The sequence below is a fragment of the Gobio gobio genome (genome assembly GCF_949357685.1).
Source record: "Gobio gobio genome assembly, chromosome: 9".
NCBI lineage: Eukaryota > Metazoa > Chordata > Actinopteri > Cypriniformes > Gobionidae > Gobio > Gobio gobio.
This window is the reverse complement of record NC_137115.1, coordinates 8059251-8078161: the sequence shown is the minus strand read 5'-3', so window position 1 is coordinate 8078161 and position 18911 is coordinate 8059251. Positions and strand designations below refer to the sequence as shown.

At 37.5% G+C, this 18911-nt stretch overlaps 1 protein-coding gene across 2 annotated transcripts; it reads left to right on the top strand.

Moving 5' to 3' along the window:
- Positions 1-1300: 1300 nt before the first annotated feature.
- On the top strand, positions 1301-17207 carry prrg4 (proline rich Gla (G-carboxyglutamic acid) 4 (transmembrane)). Of its 2 annotated transcripts, XM_079824751.1 has the most exons (8): positions 1302-1362; positions 1438-1550; positions 1808-1917; positions 2218-2381; positions 5990-6017; positions 7291-7429; positions 7530-7715; positions 15522-17207. In XM_079824751.1, the coding sequence occupies exons 3-8, from the start codon at positions 1818-1820 to the stop codon at positions 15547-15549; spliced, it is 645 nt and encodes a 214-aa protein (XP_079680877.1). In that variant the 5' UTR covers positions 1302-1362; positions 1438-1550; positions 1808-1817; the 3' UTR covers positions 15550-17207. The 2 variants fall into 2 exon arrangements, with proteins under 2 accessions (XP_079680876.1, XP_079680877.1); XM_079824750.1 differs by having other exon boundaries at positions 1301-1550.
- Positions 17208-18911: the final 1704 nt, after the last annotated feature.

The window sequence follows — 18911 nt, the reverse complement described above, 5'->3', positions numbered from 1 at the left end:
GCATTTTCCAGTTTTCGGACGCATCCATTGAATAACGCTGCGCGTTTCAATGCACTTAAAGGATTAGTTCACTTTTAAATAAACTTTTGCTGATAATTTACTCACCCCCATGTCATCGTGGTCATAGATGTATACGTAGATGCCTCATTAGCGACTGCACAGATCAGTAGAATGAGGCATCTACTATCTATGACCACGATCAAATTTGACCTTACATGCTGGAAGTTATGGCGGAGCTCAGAGACGATCACGTTCGTCTGTTAAGAGGTAAAATACTAGCATAAATACTGCTCGGTTTCTTGCAGAAACTGATGGTTTGGCTAGATAAGACCCTTATTCATCGTCTGGTATCGTTTAAAGCCCTTTGAAGCTGCACTGAAACTGTCATTTGGACCTTGAACCGTTTGGAGCCCACTGAAGTCCATTATATGGAGAAAAACCCTGGACTGTTTTCATCCAAAACCTTAATTTCTTTTCGACTGCAGAAAGAACGACATGGACATCTTGGATGACATGGGGGTGAGTAAATTATCAGCAAAAGTTTATTTAAAAGTGAACTAAACCTTTAAGTGAGCCTTTAAAGGGTTAGTTCACTCAAAAATGAAAAAATCTGTCATTGTCGAAACACAAATGAGGATATTTAATTAAATCCAAAGCGATCGAGTCTCTTCAGAAAATGTTGACTACATTTTTGAAGCGTCAAAGTGTTAGTTGCGTGGACTGTCAATGGAGGGACAGAATTCACATAAATCTCACAGAAAACTCTTCATTGTGATCTTTTTCATTGTGTCATTGCATTAGGGCAAGTAGCTAATTGATAATTTTTTTCCCCCTCATTTTTGGGTGAACTAACCCTTTAATTGATCATGAACAGATTTGAAAAGTATTTGCATTGTTTCTTATTACATTTCAACAACATAAAACGTTTAATATATCCAATATCCGAGTCCTCCTTTTGTTTACATAAAAAACAATAATTTCACAGTGGTGAATATATATTTCAAAATATGAAAATGTCGATCAAAAATTATTACAAAAATTACAAACATCATGAAATATCTGCATGTTCAGCAACCGAGGCACTTGCAGGAAAGATGTGAACTTCACTACCTGAGCAATCAGGAAGCCAGTTTTGCGTGGGAATAAATCAGGAATCCTACTATGGCGAGGAAAAAGTGCTAAATATTAATTGACAAGTTACTAAAGCATCTCCACGTCTGCCTTTCGTAAAAACAGGTAGGCGAATGGCTCTGGGCGTCCTGAGCGAACGTCATGAAACTTAATTAATATTCATGAGCTCAGCCTTCGCTATAGTAAGTTTGGTGAAATCGGTGTTTGTGCTCGTCTACTCTCCGACTCTAGGTAAGAAGATCGATTAGTCCGGTCTGCGCAGGTGTTTTCCAACTCATCGGGTTTTGTGTGTGTTGTTGTAAACAGAAACTCATTTCCTGTAACACAACATCGTCGGAACTATGAATGCCTTTAGGTGCTCTCTTGGAATTAATAAAAGTTGAACGCCAAACTCTGGAGATATACACTAATATCGAAAGGTAAGTCGTCTGATAGCTTCCGTCACGTTCTTTCGGTTTTGACTACCAAAGCTGAGGTCCATTTTAACTACTAAAATGTAATTTGTCTTATTAAAATTAAAACGGACAGCGGAAAGAAGAACTGAAACTAGTTAATTAAGTATTTGTGACTGTTATTACTGGATTTGTTCACTAGAAATTCAACGTCGGAAATAACACAATATGAGTGGAAGTCTGTCCGTCGTTCCTTGTCCTGATTTTTGCCCTTTCCCCCGCAGTTGACTAGAAATGCTCATATTTATCCTCCTACTGTGTCCTTTCACTTTATGTGGACACTGTGCTTGTGTGAGAAAACCCCTTCAAGTACAAGCAGGTCAAGACAGTGAAGGTGAGCAATGCTTTTAAACAACTTTCAAACTCTTTTCAACACAATGATAAAAGCACATGCTCTTATTAAAATGCCACAATGATCTAATGGGATATGTGCATGCTTACGAGGTTTATTATAAGGCAGTGATGTCCATTATTTCAGTTTATAGTATTATTTTTGTTTGTTTATGTCCAGATTATTGTGTTTCTATCGAATTATGTTGTGTCTAAGTAATCTCCAGCTATATTATGTTACCTTTGGTTACTGTTTGACATTGTATTTTCAGTCACATTTGACATATTTATTTGTGGTGTGTAGTGTTTGTTGTGGACCAGGAGGCCAACACATTTTTAGGACGACACCTGTTGTTCAACCGCTTTGACTTCGAGGTCTTCACCCCGGGTAATCTAGAACGAGAGTGTATCGAGGAGATATGTAACTATGAGGAGGCTCGGGAAGTCTTTGAGAATATCCCTGATACAGTTGAGTAATCCCTTCATTATTATTATCATTTACTAATGAATCAACATTTAATTCAGTACACAGCCTACGACAACCACTCCCAGTTAAGTGACATTGTCATGTGTACTTGCCCATGGGTTGGATTTGGGCAGATAAGTCTAATTTTTGTGCACTACAAATAAGAATGATTGCTGAAAATGTGATATCAAAATGTGTGTTTGGAGCACACACTCCCTGCACTCCCAACATCTGATTATCAGTTCAATAAAAATGAAAATTCTATCATCATTTACTCACCCTCGTGTCGTTCCAGACCCGCAAGACATTCATCTTCAGAACACAAATGAAGATATTTTTTTTATGAAACTCAAGACTCAAGAGTTCTCTGACCCTTCCATAGACAGCTTTTTAAGTAACACTTCCAAGGTCCAGAAAGGTAGTAAAGACATCGTTAAAATTGTCCATGTGACTACAGTGGTCAACCTTAATTTTATGAAGCGACGAGAATACTTTTTTCGCGCAAAAATAACGACTTTATTCAACAATCTCTTCTCGTCTGTGCCAGTCTCTTATGCTGTTGACTTAGTTCTATGGCAGAAAGGCGGCTCACCATTGGCTAGCTCCTGTGTCAGCATCACACTCATATAAGCCGGCGTTCTGACTTAGCGTTTTGAAAGCGGTGTACTGTATTTACCACGTCAAAAAAACGTAAGAGACTGGCACAGATGAGAAGAAATCGTTGAATAAAGTTATTTTTGTTCGTTTTTTGCGCACAAAAAGTATTCTCGTCGCTTCATAACATTAAGGTTTAACTAGTGTAGTCACATGGATTGTTTTAACGTTGTCTTTACTACCTTTCTGGACCTTGAAAGTGGTGCTTGTGTTGCTGCCGATGGAGGGAAAGAAAGCTCTCGGATTTCATAAAAAATATCTTCATTTGTGTTCCAAAGAGGAACGAAGGTCTTAAAGAGCACCTATTATGGCATTTAAAATGTTCCAAATATTGTTTTAGAAGTCCCCAACAACAGTTTTGCATGCATGCAATGACAAAAAAGACTTTAGTTTTCTTATAATATGCATTTATTTTTACCTGTTTTGACAGCGATTCTCAAATGATTCCTTTAGTGATTCACTTTTCAAAATCCCGCCTTTGCGTGACGCTAATCTGTGGTGATTGGTCCGATGACCCAGTCAGTTGTGATTGGTATAGTCTGTCAAAGTCTTATAGTGACAGTAATTTTTTAATATGTGTCAGGAGTTATGAATATGAAAACCGCGTCGGTACCGTTTGATTGTAATATGAGCCTCAGCTGATCTCATTCATCTCTATTCTCCTCACGAAGACTCGTGACAAATCAACATCCCTCAGGGCTTTTAGTTCAAAAGTGTGCAGATGAGGAAACCTATTGATAGATTCTCATATGTCTGTGTCAAATCTCTAAACAAAGGAGTATTTTTTTATTCAATACTTCCTCAAAATTCGCAGATGTAGCCTAAACATGAGCGATTGAGTCTCTTATGTGTTGTTTTCAATTCATACTGGCAGCCGGAAGGCGCTCTGTGCACATGTAGTCCATATATGGTACAGACAGACGAAGAAGATACCATGTGCCATAATAGAAGTCCATAATAAAAGCTTCCTGAGATCACGAAACATGCAAATAGAGACATTTGAAGACTAATAAACACACAATCGCGACGATGTATGGTTTGTATTCAAGCCACTAAGTCTTCAAATGCTCATCCTTGGGCAGATGAAAAAAGTTTGCTTTTGAGTCGCTCTTCAGAACACAGCGTCTCGTCGCCATGATGTTTTCTAGTTTTCACTGGCGTCTTGGAGCGCAATAAGTGGGCGTATCGTATTCAAATAACTTGACAAGTTGACGTCATCTAGTCAGAGAAAAAGCTTCGGTCTTCTAACGATTCTTAAAAATGACTCAGAGTCGACTATATATATAGAAAATAACTATATATACAGTGCCACAGGCACGTGCAGAGGGGGGGGGGGGCTTTGGGCTTAACATGACAATGTATACAATAGTAACGAACGGCTCAAAAGTCGGATAATTTCTGTTGAGGCGTTGCCATAACGCGTTGATATGGGTTGCGTGCGTTTTGATTGACAGCTGATTTTCCACTGCTCGCAAGTGGCTCTCGAGCCAAATATGGTCCTTTCAGAGAGTGTGTGGCCTTACGGGAAAAAAGTAAGCCAATGTTTTTTTTTTCATCCATAATCAGAGCTAATGTGTTGATTTAATTACAAATCTATATATTAGCTATATATTTTAAAGTATTACACAATTCACCAATGCCCGTTTGTCATGTATAGGCTATACAACAACCAATCGTGATCTGCCAAAGCAAGTTCAAAGTCCATTGGGCGATGTGAAACGGTAATTTTCTGTTTTTATTCATAAATCGGTTGAAAAATACATGGACAGACGAACTAACGTTTGTGGAACGATTTCCTGCGGTTTGTCTCATTTTATAAATTGCATCACTGACAAAATGGATTTTAACTGACAACAAACAAATCCCTGCACAAAACCACAGCAGCAGCAAACGTCGCATTAATGGTAAGTAGTGTTAAATTCACTTGTACTTATGTATATTGATACACCGTTTACTATTTCATGAAACTATCAAAGTTAACAAAACCCAAGTGCCACCGGCTCCTACAGGCCTATTAAGCGAAGTGTAGGCTGGCGAAATGGTTACATGAAAGGACTGATTACCATTTTTGAATAGTATGTAGCATTATGAAAGAAGTCTCTTATGTTCATCAAGCCTGCATTTATTTGATAAAAAACAGCAATATTGCGTAATATATAAAAATAATGGTTTTCTATTTTAAAATAATTTAAAATATAATTTATTCCTGTGATCACAGCTGGATTTCCAGCATCATTACTCCACTCTTCAGTGTCACATGATCATTCAGAAATCATTCTAATATGAGGATTTAATGTCAATGATGGAAACTGTGATACTCTTTTCAAGATTCTTTAATTAATAAAAAGTTAAAAAGAACACAATGTAATAATATTTCACAATATTAGGCTACTGTTTTTTCTGTATTTTTGATTAAATAAATGCAGGCTTGATGAGCATAAGGATTTACATACATATATATATATATATATATATATATATATATATATACATACATACATACATACATACATACATACACCCTGTTCGGGCGAACCAGCCTCTTACTGCATTTCGTTGCCTTGTACCTGTAGGCTACTTGTGTAATGACAATAAAGTTGAATCTAATCTAATACACACACACACACATATATATATTGCCCCTTTTTTACATTTGAGCCCCTGCCCCTGACAAACTCTCTGCACGGCCCTGCAGTGCACTGTCATATTTCAAACTTTGCAGGATGTTTTTGTTCACTTAGATCTATGTTACACACTACATGAAAGGTAAATTTCAAAATTCCATGATAGGTGCTCTTTAAGGGTTTGGAATGACATGAGGGTGAGGATGGATTTAATGACAGGATTTTCATTTTTAGGTGAACTGTCCCTTTAATGTGCCTGCATTAATAAACAGCCATTTGTTGATTTCATATTGGACATTCATTTAATTTGCATTTAATTTCTGTGTTGACAGAATGCCTTTTGGAAGACGTATACCGAGGGTAAGTTTTTCCGCACATTCAGCTGAATGATTTGCCCTCATCGAAAAAACTGAAATCTTTTCAACTTCTCAGTCAAACTGAAAGAAACTTGTTCATCCAGAGTTGTTAGCATATGATTTAAATATTCTCAGTTTGCCAAAGTTCCACTTAGTTTTAAACAGCTTATTGATTGTGTCCTTGTGTTTGTCTGGACAACAATCAAAATGCTGTCATTTTCCAGATATGTGTAATCCTTTCATTGTACACTACTGGTTAAAAGTTTGGAATAGTTAAGTTTTTTTATACCTGGTTTCACAGACAGGGCTTAGATTAAGCCAGGATTAGGCCTTAGTTCAGTAAGGAAATTTAAGTAGCTTTTTAAACGTTTTAAGCCTTGTCTGTGAAAACGGGGGTTAATGTTTTTAAAAGAAGTCCCACCGAAGCTTCATTTATTATAAAAAAATAAATAAATACAGAACAAGTATTTCAATAAAAATAGCTGTTTGTTTTAAATATATTTTAAAATGTAATTTATTCCTGTGATCAAAGCTGAATTTTCAGCATCATTACTCCGGTCTTCAGTATCACATGATCCTTCAGAAATCATTCTAACATGCTGATTTGCGGCTCAAGAAACATTTCTTATTATTTATCAGTGTTGAAAACATTAATATTTTTGTGGAAACCATGATATACCAGTTAGGGTTAAGAAAGATTTAAGGACAAATATATTATTAGTTTTATTCAGAAAGGACGCATTCAATTAATCCAAAGTGACAGTAAAGACATTTATACGGTTACAAAAGATTTCTACGTCAAATAAATGCAAATGCTTATAACAGTTTCCACAAAAATATTAAGCAGATTTCAACATTAAAAATTATAGGGAAAACATATTAATATTTGATTTACCAATAATAATTGAGCAGCAAACCAGCATTTTAGAATGATTTCTAAAGGATCACGTGACACTTGGAGTAGTGATGCTGAAAATTCAGCTTTGCATCGCAGGAATGTATTACTTTTTAAAATATATTACAATAGAAAACAATATTTCACAATATTACTGTTTTTACTGTATTTTTTATCTAATAAATGCATCACTTTTTAAATAATAATAATTTGACCAGTTGTGTATGTATTTATTACTTTTGTAATATTATATTTCAAAGAATGAATGTACAAAGCAAAGCACTGTCAGATATTATATAATCATCATCATATTTTTGACATTTTTTTATTATAATATTTTTGATCACCTTTTTGATAATCTTATCTCCACCTGTACTCCTAGAAAAGGGTGAATCCCAGACTAAAGTTGATGTAACGGCGTTGCTGGTGGGCATTATCTCCGGTGGAGTCTTTATTGTCATAGTTGGCCTTGTTATCTGGTACTTCTGCCAGGGGAGGAATAAAGACCATGGCTTTCAAGGGTAAGGCTTTAAAATAACAAGTGTTAATCACATTCTGTATGTTTGAGACAATTGAGACTATGAGTTGGTGCCAAAACGATGTTTTGCCTTTTAAATTCAGCTCCTTCAGACGTCGATCCAACCGAAGCAATGCGTCTGTGATAATCCGGAGACTGGAGGAGGTTTCTCTGCATCCTATTCTTCACACAGACTCAGATGGCAACCCAGGAGCTCCTGGTTTACCTTCTTATGAACAGGCCATCGCCATCACTGGACCACATGACGCCCCACCTCCACCATATCCTGGGTACCAACACCATTTCATTTGATGCATTCCCTTATGTAACTTCTGTGTCATTTTTATTACACCTCTATTATGTAATTTAGTTGTTTATTGCCACCCATTTAACTTTTTTTTTTAAACAATGTGAAAAACAATTTATAGTACACTAATTGCCAGAACAGGCAGCAACTCATGGTTAATTGTAATCACTGTTGATTTCTAATTGCTTTAAAAAAAAAAAAAGTAGTTGCTGCCTGTTTTGAAATCTCTTCTACACCAGTGTTTCTCAGTCTTTTTGATTCCAAGACTTCCCATTGTCCACAACAATATTCGAAGGCCACATGGGTCATTCCATGTCAATATAACCAGTGGTCCAAACTCAATTTTTTTATTTTGTTAATATTTGTCTTAACATAAATGGTGTTGAAAGTCAAAATATTAAATTCCATGGATAAATTATTTACTAGAGTAATCCATTATTTTGTCACCTACAATTTAAAGCTAAATTACAGGGGGTAGAACTTGTATATTAGTAAATTTAAGTCTTTAACAATCATTATTGAATTATATAATAATGGTACCAGTTCAGAAATGGGGAGAAGCACTTTAAAAAAAAAATCCAAAGTTGGCATGCCTGCAATTCAAACCTTTCTTTTGGTATCTTCATTTTAAGGCTCTATATGTTCAGTCTCGTAGATATGGGGATCTCAATGTGGCTCTTCGAGTAAACTGTCTTTTTAAAAAAAAAAAAATTTTAGTGGTAAAAAAAAAAGCGTGTCACTTTGCATACAGCTGATTTTGTCTAACAAACAAATAATGTTAAAAGTTTAAATGAGCCTATAATTATTTATATAAAAACAACAATGTCAATATCCTGATTTTTGAGAGTCTAAAAATATACTGTTATTAAGAATAAGGAAAACATGGCTATTTAGCTGGTGCAATACTTATTTCACTTTGCCATTTCAGTATTTCAGAAATGCTCTTCTACAGATCTCTGGAAGTAGGTTAAAATATGCCTCAACATGGCTATTTCAGTGTATTTTTGGTTCTGAAATATTGTTAAAGTTGGTATATTCAATGCATTTGTTTTGATAGAAGGAAAGAAGTAGTGTTGTAGTCAAGACCACCTAAACCGAGACCAAGTCGAGACCAAGACCAGCGTGTGCCGAGACCAAGACTTTGTGGGGTTGAGACCAAGACAAGACCAAGACCAAGACAGGGCGAGTCAAGACCGAGACCAGACCAGCACTCCTTAAATTAATCTAAAAGATCCATATCTACTGTCTGAGAAATGACTTATATTTAAATACAATTAGAATAGTAAAACACTATAACGCTGTTACCAAATCACTAACAATAAAATTCATGGCACCGAAGTTGCATCTGAATTGGTATAATTACACCTTCATAAATAATGTTCAGATTAATTTAACATTAAAACATGAACATTATTTAACAGTCACGGAATCCTTTATTTAACCAATTTGTTTAAAGCAGCCGATTCATTTAATAACCAAACGTTGCCGAATTAGCAAAGACACAGTTAAAAACTAAATCTCAGAATTTTGTGGGCATTTATATTAATTTTGGGCATTTTGGAGACAATGCTGCATTGATTCTGAACCCGGCAGCACAGTAACAAAAGAAATCACATTACAAAGAAGTTATTGATTGCATTTTAATCTGTAAGTTTTACATCAAATCACATTAATGATGTTAAATCAGACAATGCACCGGCAATTTAGTGATATCCCAGCAGTTGTGGTCTTGACTGGTCTTCCCGAGTCCTTCTAAGTCCGAGACCAAGACAAGACCGAGGAGAAATGCAGTCGAGACCGAGACGAGACCAAGACCATCAAAAAATGGTGTTAAGACCGGTCTTGAGTACTACAACACTAGAAAGAAGAAACATTGTCTATTTTTTTTGTTCTTCAGACATTCCTCTTTAAATGCAATAAGTATCAGCTGTTTGAAAATTCGCTCCACATTTGTTTTTCGACTGTTGAAAATGAGTAAAGTTCAACAATTTTGCATATGGAGCCGCATTGAGATCTCCATATCTCTGGGAATTAACCATATAGGGCCTTAACTGAACATACCAAAATAAAAGATTGCTAAGAACCAGAATCTAAAAGGATATTGAGATATCTTTATTACTTCTTGAGTAACACTCACGCAAACTTTGGAAAAATAATATTTATGGCACTGGAATGTTCTATACTATTATTTAGATAGTGGGAACCAAGATACATTTCTAGTTTTAACATTATTTGTTCTTTAGACATTCCTCTTGAAAATAAAAAGTATCAGCTGTATGCAAAGTGACCCACCTTTTGTTTTTGACTACTGAAAATTTGTACAATTTAACAGTTTACTCATAGAGCCACATTAGCTATGTTTCCATCCACCTATTTTTATGCGCATTTTGGGATATCGCATCAAAAAATGCTGAATGGAAACGCCAAGATGAGCATAAATTCTAAAAATGCGCATTAAAAACGTATGTGCTCGTTTGAGTCGGATAAATTTGATACAAAAATCTGATACGAAAACATGTGCATAAACTAGGGCTGTAATCAACCAAAGAAAATCTTGGTCGACTGAAGTCCTGAAATTTTCGACTAAAAATCGACTAAAATGACGTTAGGATAAATAAGGGTTAAATTAATAAGCTGCACACTGTGCGCAGTACTTGGTAGCCTTGTTGTCTGCCTAAATTAATTATAAATACACATAAAAAACTAGTAGGCTATTTGCAGAATATTAAATCGTTTTTGAGCTGATTATTTTGCACTGAAACGAGTCTGACACACGAGTCTGTCGGCTCTGACAGCGCTGCTTCACGTGCTCCTGCGCAATATCATAGCCTATGACTTCCGAAAATATAGTGCTATGTTGTCAACTAGATATCATCACAAGAACTTTTGAGGAATATGCAACATAATTTAGACAATTGTTTTTGTCAAATGTATTATAATTGACAGACAGTATCATTTCAGCTGCTCTGTGTAGCTCGAACAGGAGCTGAGCTCAGCTTCGCGGCTGAGACACGAATAGACTATCCAGATCAATAATGGATAATAGACCAGATCAAGAGCAGAAAAAACGCTCTCACAATTAAATAAATAATATACAAGAAAACTAGCCTTCTTCAATCTGTCTCTCTTCTCCCGTGGGTTGGGCTAATCCAAAATAAGTGGAAACAATGGGGGTGTTCTGAAGGCAGACTGTTACCTGTGAAACAGGGGTGCTCTCAAAACACCCCCATTAGCAATTAGTGCTTTCCACCTGATGAAAATGAACGCGGCGCGGCAAAACTGATGAAATGAACGCAGCAAAACTAATGAAATGAACGTGGCAAAACTGACGATACAGATCCACTTTTGCGGCACGACTGAAGCGTGGTGTTGTGACGCTTCCCCTCATGTGTATGTTGATGGGCGTTCCTCAAGTTTACCGCTACGGGCGTGCGTTTGAGCCATAGACTGTAAAAAAATATGGATGTAGTGTCCGTGACGTCACCCATAGGATTCTGATGAGCCGTTCTGAAGCGCAAAGTAGGGACGAGCCATCTTGGCAGCGCGTCACTCCCGGATAACAGAAAATGGGCAAAAAGGCGGGACGTGGGCGGAGCTTAAGTGACGCGTGACTAACAGACAGCAGATAAATGGCTATCCACCTGTCACTCGAAATGGCCACGCCCTTAATTATGCAGAATTTTAAGGCTTTATATAATGTAAACGAATGAGTTATAAAAAAATTCACCCCCCTCACAGTTGTCATGAAGGGCAAAATGAGCCGTATAGACCAAAAGCACAATTTGTACCAGGCTGTAAACATGTTTTATTCTGCTCTAAAGTTGGCCATTTTAACATGGGGCTCAATAGAGTGCCGAAGTAATGACGTCACTTTGTAGGCCAACCCGGAAGTTAGCGGCGCATGGGTTCCCTCGATCAAAAAGCCATTCATTTTCCCCATAGACTTATGGAAAATCGCAAAAAATAAGATCTGTGTTCAACAAAGAGTTATGACCCTTACAAGTTTTGTCTACCAAGATAATCTTTACAAGTTAATCCAAAATGTATACATTTTGAAGCCCAAATAAAGCCGTCAGATATAAAATGCTAACGGTATGCTATAAACGGACTACAGCACACAATGGTCGCGGATCAACGTCATCATCAAGCTTCCTCAAACTTTATTTAAAAGCACGCTCGCTCATTATGATCTGCGCTGTGTATGAACACTTATCCACTTTTTCATGAGAAATATTGCCCATTCGCTTTTTCCAAAAATGTTAGAAACTAATTTTGTTTATGCGTGCATCTCTGAGATTTATCTTTTGTTAATGTTTTTTCAGACAATATGATTATCACTGTGATAACATTAAATGACATGAAACACAACCCAGTCTCTTTTTGTTAAATGCAAGTTTATGTATGATCAATAATACAAAACGTAAGCTACACATGAAATAAAGCAAACAATTCAGTCAAACATTCAAAGTCAGTGGTAGTCGGCTAACTTACAACGGTAACGTACAGTTATAGCCTAAAATTAAACAAGTAATGAAACTTCACTTTGCACTCAGCCTAAACGATTTGCCAGGGAACAAATTATAGATCCATGAGAGCAAATATGGGCCTTTAAATCTCCACAAGACTAATTATAGCTGGAGACGCCACAGAGACATCAGAGCCAGCGGCAGACGGCAGAAGGACTAGCCGAGGAAAGTCAACTCTCGCCGGCTAAACAAGCGCTGACCGCCGCTGACCCACTGGATCTCACAACTCCGAAAACACCAGATAAAATGTTTAAATAGGCACTCTTCTTATAAATATACCACAGATTTGAGCTTTAAACAACTAAATCATCGACTGAAAAAGTCTTAAAACTACACATTAACAGTAGATTTTAACACAGAAAGACGTGTAAACACAGCCCATGTCAGCCATTTCTCAACGAGACGAACATGTGAAGAGAGTAACGTTAAACTCCAAATGTTGAAGCATCCAACTTTGCGCGAATAGCGTGATTTATTCACGCCACATAAGTTCTTCATAAGTGAGGCTGAAACGCGGGCTAGTGAGAGATTGCCTGTTTGTCACGATGACGTCTAAAGTCCCCGCCAAAGGATGTAGTCCCTTTTAGCAACTTGTTAGCAACCATCGTTTTTAAGACACAATAAAGTTTTTAAAAATCACAAGCAGGTTTTAACTAATGTGTTTTATGTCATAGATCAAAACGTGAAATATTTAGAGGCTTTGTTAACCACAGACCTTATTTCAGGCGATTTAGCAAAAACCCATTCAAAAAACCCATAGACTTAGGGCGAGGGAACCCGTAGGGCTTAAATGCTAACTCACTTCCGCGTTTTGGCCTACAAAGTGACGTCATTACTTCGGCACTCTCAGATTCTGCTCCCTTCTGGATCCTGTCCCTAGCGGCCAGTCGATGAATTGCAGTTTGAGGCACTTCCGTATTGGCTTCAAGAGAAACTGCGGGAGGTTGCTGCTTGGTTTGAGCCAGCAGGGAATGAAAAACAAAGGACCCGCGAGAGACTTCTCTGCGCCAGTTGGCTGGGCTAATCCAAAAGAAGTGAAAACCAATAGGGGTGTTCTGAAGGCAGACTGTTACCTGTGAAACAGGGGTGCTCTCAAAACACCCCCATTTGCAATTAGTGCTTTCCACCTGATGAAAATGAACGCGGCGCGGCAAAACTGATTAAATTAACGCAGCAGATGGACGTGGCAAAAATCGACCAATCAGAATTTTGGTCGAGCCAGAACGTATCGACTAATAATCGACTAATCGACTGGGAGATTACAGCCCTAGCATAAACTATGATGGAAGCGCATTTACCGAATAAATTCCTTGATGTGCATAAAGAAAATCATGTGACTTTCGCGATGTAACCGCATAACTGTACTAACCAGCGGAAAAATCTTGTTTGCACAGCATTCCCTCCTAGAACGGTCTTACACGACTGCATTCCCAAACAGCACATCTGTCTCTGAAAGCATGACAACACGTTTATTGAGATGCACGAGTTTCTCTGAGATGCAAATAATTTATTATATACGAAAATTATTATATATGGTGGCTTCTCCTATGTTTCTTAGTGATTTTTTTTTTAGCGGTAGTTTATCAGGAAGTAACGATTATGTTCTCTTCGACTCACTGGATGGAAACGTTGCAAATGTTTTATGTGATATTGCATTTTTGCGCATAAATTATATTCGCAACTTTGGATGGAAACATAGCTATTGAGATTCCAATATCTCTAGGAATGAACCATATAGGGCCTTACGAATGAACATGCCAAAAGAACAAGAATTTAGAACAAATTCTAAAAGGATATTGAGATATCTTTATTACTTCTTAAAGGAACACACCACTTTTTTTGAAATAGTTCAACATGACATCATGACTTTGCGTAAACATACACGCTACTTTCTAAAGCCAAATGGCGTGTTATCTGTACGCATTTTGAGCTATCCGCGTGTCTGTCTACGCCGTGTCATTCCAACTTTTCATTTTCTATCGTTCTTAGTACACAATATAACTACAGAAGAGTCAAGTTTTAAATAGGAAAAATATCAAAACTCTTTGATAAGAGTTGAACAAATGGCTAACGGTCTAATCAGGTTCAATGATCTATGCTAAGCTATGCTAAAAGTGCTACCGCCAGACCCGGAGATCGGCTGAATGGGTTCGAAAACGGTAGAACTCAACTGTTTAATAATAATAATAATAATTTGTTACATTTATATAGCGCTTTTCTAGGCACTCAAAGCACTTTACATAGAAGGGGGGAATCTCCTCACCCACCACCAATGTGCAGCACCACCTGGATGATGCGACGGCAGCCATATTGCACAGAACGCCCACCACACACCAGCTTATTGGTGGAGAGGAGACCGTGATGAAGCCAATTGTATATGGGGATTATTAGGAGTCTGCCATATGATGGACAGAGGCCAATGGGCAAATTTGGCCAGGATGCCGGGGTTACACCCCTACTCTTTATCGAAGGACATCCTGGGATTTTTAATTACCATAGAGAGTCAGGACCTCGGTTTAACGTCTCATCCGAAGGACGGTGCTTTTTACTGTATAGTCTCCCAATCAATATACTGGGGTGTTAGGACCCACACAGACCACAGGGTGAGCGCCCCCTACTGGCCTCACTAACACCTCTTCCAGCAGCAACCTAGTTTTCCAGTTGAAAAAGTGGAGCTTTTTCCCATTCCCTTAATGCAACAAAGATTGTTAAAGTCAACAGATATTACTAATAGACCTACCAATCTATTTGTAAAAATAAAGTAATGATGCTGCCATCTTTTTAAAGTAATTTTATCTTGCATGTAATCTCCATGGCATTTAATATTTTGGCTTTATTCACTTGTTTGCCTTTTCTTCAGAAAGAAATACTAGCAAAATTGAACATTTTAGCCGAATGACCCACATGACTTTTCAAGTTTGTCATGATTTATATGTATAGTCATTTAAAAAGATCCGTGGTGTTATGAGATTTTATTAATGTGCATTACGTTTCCAGGTCTAGAAATTTTACAATTGGAACTCCTCATATTTATCCATCCAGGTTTGCCACAAATAAATAAAAAAATAAAAAAAACATTTGTTGAATTAAAATAAGAATTATCTTTGATGTGGCTGATTTTAAATCATTTTACGTCATCTCAGAAGTGGTTTATACCACTGGTATACGCAGGCATGAATCTATTTTGTCAATGTAACTTTATAGTATAATTTCAGTTAAAATGGTCGCACATCTAATTCCACTCCTCTAATATCTGTCCGCAGGTCCAGGCCAGGCAGCATCCGGCGATAACCCTTCATCGCCTGCCAAACTGAATCAGGATGGACTGGAAAGATAACTTTCTAAATCTAATCACTTTCATTTTGTAAATTCATTTTAATTGTGTTTATTTAAAACTATAACAATTGAAAACCAGTTTTGATATTAATTATTATATAACAATAAAGAGTTGATGTTTTATTTAACATGCTGGGCTATCATGAAGGATATATACATGAGTGTAATTTCATCCTTTTTGAAGGTTATAGAGATCTAGTAGAGTGTGACTTACAATTAGTGTATTTACTGGATCAATATTTGGTGTATGTTTGTGAGAAATAATTGTGTGATCAGCTCACCAAAAACAAGATTACCTCCTCTAACGTTATGACTCTCATGCCAGGCTGTGTAGTTTGCACTAAACCTTGTGCATCTAGATAAATGAATTCTGTTGCTTTCATCTTATTTAGGAATTTCTTTTCGTTTTATTGGCAGATGTTGTGCATGCACACCCAGCGAGGCTGAGTCATGTTTTACAACGCGGTTAACACTGCACAGTTACTTTAGAGGTTTCTGGAGGCCCTTTGATGCCTTTTACATGATAGCAGGTGGGCTCTGGTGTTATCGTCATAGCGATATTAATAGACTTTATAATAAAATCCCCATTTTGTTGACTATTTCTTAGTCTTGTCTTGTTACATTTTGGTGCGTGATGTAAACGCTTGGCATATTAATTATTACAGGTGATACACCTAAAGTAACTTTTAGGTACAGTATTAATACATTTCCATGCTCTGTTTGGAGTTGGATTTTGTATGCAGATGTAAGGCAGGTTTGTGGGGGTTGTTTATGAAAGTGTTGGGTTACATTAGGCCTATTTAAAGGGTTACTTCTGGTAACGGCTGTACGCAAGTTGAGTTCTGGCTATAGGATAGAGCTTTTTAACACCCTTTAGCCGTATAGATTGATGCACTTTTTGGGCTTTAAAATCTAGTGTACCATTCACTCCCATTATAAAGTTTGGAAGAGCCAGGACTTTTTTTAATATAACTCTGGATGTGTTTGGCTGAAAGAAGAAAGTCATATAAACCAAGGATGGCTTGAGGGGGACTTTCATTTTTGTGTGAAATAACTCTTTAAGGGGGTGTGTACATAACCCAGTTTTCAACAAAAATACAAAAATGATTTTTTGCAATTTGGTTGTGGGTCTGAAAACGCAAGCTTTTAAAAAACGTGTTTCAAAGTGCAAGTTTTTGAAACCCATACTGTTATCGTCTCCATGTAAACATTTGTGAAAACAGTGACGTCATGTGCATGCGTGTGTCACATGATATGAACAATGATTAGTTCCCTCATTTGCTCCACCCGTGGATGGCCAATCATCTTTGTCTAGTATTTATATGCCTGTGCTTCTCCTCATAGTTGTCGGTTGTCGTTAACACTATTGCCAAGTTTGGTTTCCATTTATCTTTTGTTTATTTGTTATTATTACATGGCTCTGTGGAAACCTTGATTCTGATTGGTCAATTGCACCATCCAGCGGTATGTTGTTCCCCCGATAACAATCGGTAAAAACTGATAACACAGGCTCATCCGGGTAACTGAAGTCAGCGTTATACGCTTGCTAGGAGCGTTTTTTCTTCTTGGAAGTTTTGCATTTGTTGAGCAAATAAAATATTAAATCTCAAATCAATATTTTGTGTTCAATCATTTAATTGTCATCTGGGTAACACGGATTCACTCTCTTTCATACAACACAGCTGCTGCCATTTTGTAGACTAATGGAATATCTCAAATCAGTATCTCTTATCCTCATAATTATTTATATGTTGAAATACTGCTTCACGACGGTGAAGCTGTCAGGGTTTTTTCTGTGATTAACAACCTGCTGGGTGTACATTATCCCTTACATAAAGGCTGAATCCGAAAACCTAGGCAGTGACTTGTAAGGCAGCCTTTGTGTATGAAGGCACCTCACGAAATTAATTTCGGACATACTTTTGAGGCAGCGTAACAGTTTAAAGGGATAGTTCACCAAAAAATGAAAATTTGACTTTTATCTGCTTACCCCCAGGCCATCCAAGGTGTAGGTGTCTTTGTTTCTTCAGTAGAACACAAATGGAGATTTTTAACTTCAACCGTTGCTGTGTGTCACTCATAGAATGCATGTCAATGGGGTAAACCCCGCGGCTCGTGACGACACATTGATGTCTTAAGACACGAAACGATCGGTTTGTGCGATAAACCGAACAGTATTTATATCATTTTTGACCTCAAATACAACACCATGTCCAACAGCCCTGAAAGCGCAGCACTTCCGGAAAGGAAGGTCAATGTACATGATCTAGTGTAGAGACCTCACTTCCTGTGTGTGAAGAAACAAAGACACCTACACCTTGGATGGCCTGGGGGTAAGCAGATAAATGTCAAATTTTCATTTTTGGGTGAACTATCCCTTTAATGATCTACAGCAAAATGGAGAGAGCTTTGGTGAGAACTAAGCAAATATTTAATTAATACAGTAGTAATTTCTCGCTAGAAATTACACCAGACGTTTAAAACGTACATTTACACACAAACTGACCAGCAACCGCAACTTTCAGACGCCATCTTTGGCTGCGTCTTAAAACTGGAAAATGCTTCCTTCGGAAGACACATTTCAGGGTAGGAAGGCACATCCCAATCCAATGTTAGCTTCACTTCCTGCCTCCTGAGAGGCCTTCATCTGATCGATTTTTGAAGGCAGCATGGATGTATCCTTCGCTGCCTTTGATTTCCCACAATCCTATGCTTTCTATTCGCTGACTGTTGAGCTACAAAAAGAAAGATGGTGTCTGAAAGTTGCATTTGCTGGTCAGTTTAAATGTGTAACTGTACGTTTTCCACTTCCGGTATCATTTCTAGAGCTCTCTCTATTTTGCTTTAGATCATCAAACGGTTACACTGCCTAAGAAGTCTGTCCGAAATAAGTTTCGGGAGATACCTTCGTGCACAAACGCTGCCTTGCAAGTCATTGCCTGAAAAGGCAATGAGGCAACAAGTCACTGTCTAGGTTTTCGGATGCAGCCTTTCTTTTTCTAGCTCAACGGTCACTGAATGGAAAGCATAGTGGGATATAAAAAGGCAGCGTAGGATACATATATGCTACCTTAAAAAAATCGATCAGATGAAGGTCTCTCAGGAGACAGGAAGTGAAGCTAACATTAGATTCGGACGTGCTTGATGCTTTCCTGCCTTAAAATGTGTCCTCCGAAGGCAGCATCTTCCAGGTTTTGGACGCAGCCAAAGTTTTTGCATTTATCTTCTTCTTTGTGTTCAGTATACACTCACCTAAAGGATTATTAGGAACACCATACTAATACTGTGTTTGACCCCCTTTCGCCTTCAGAACTGGC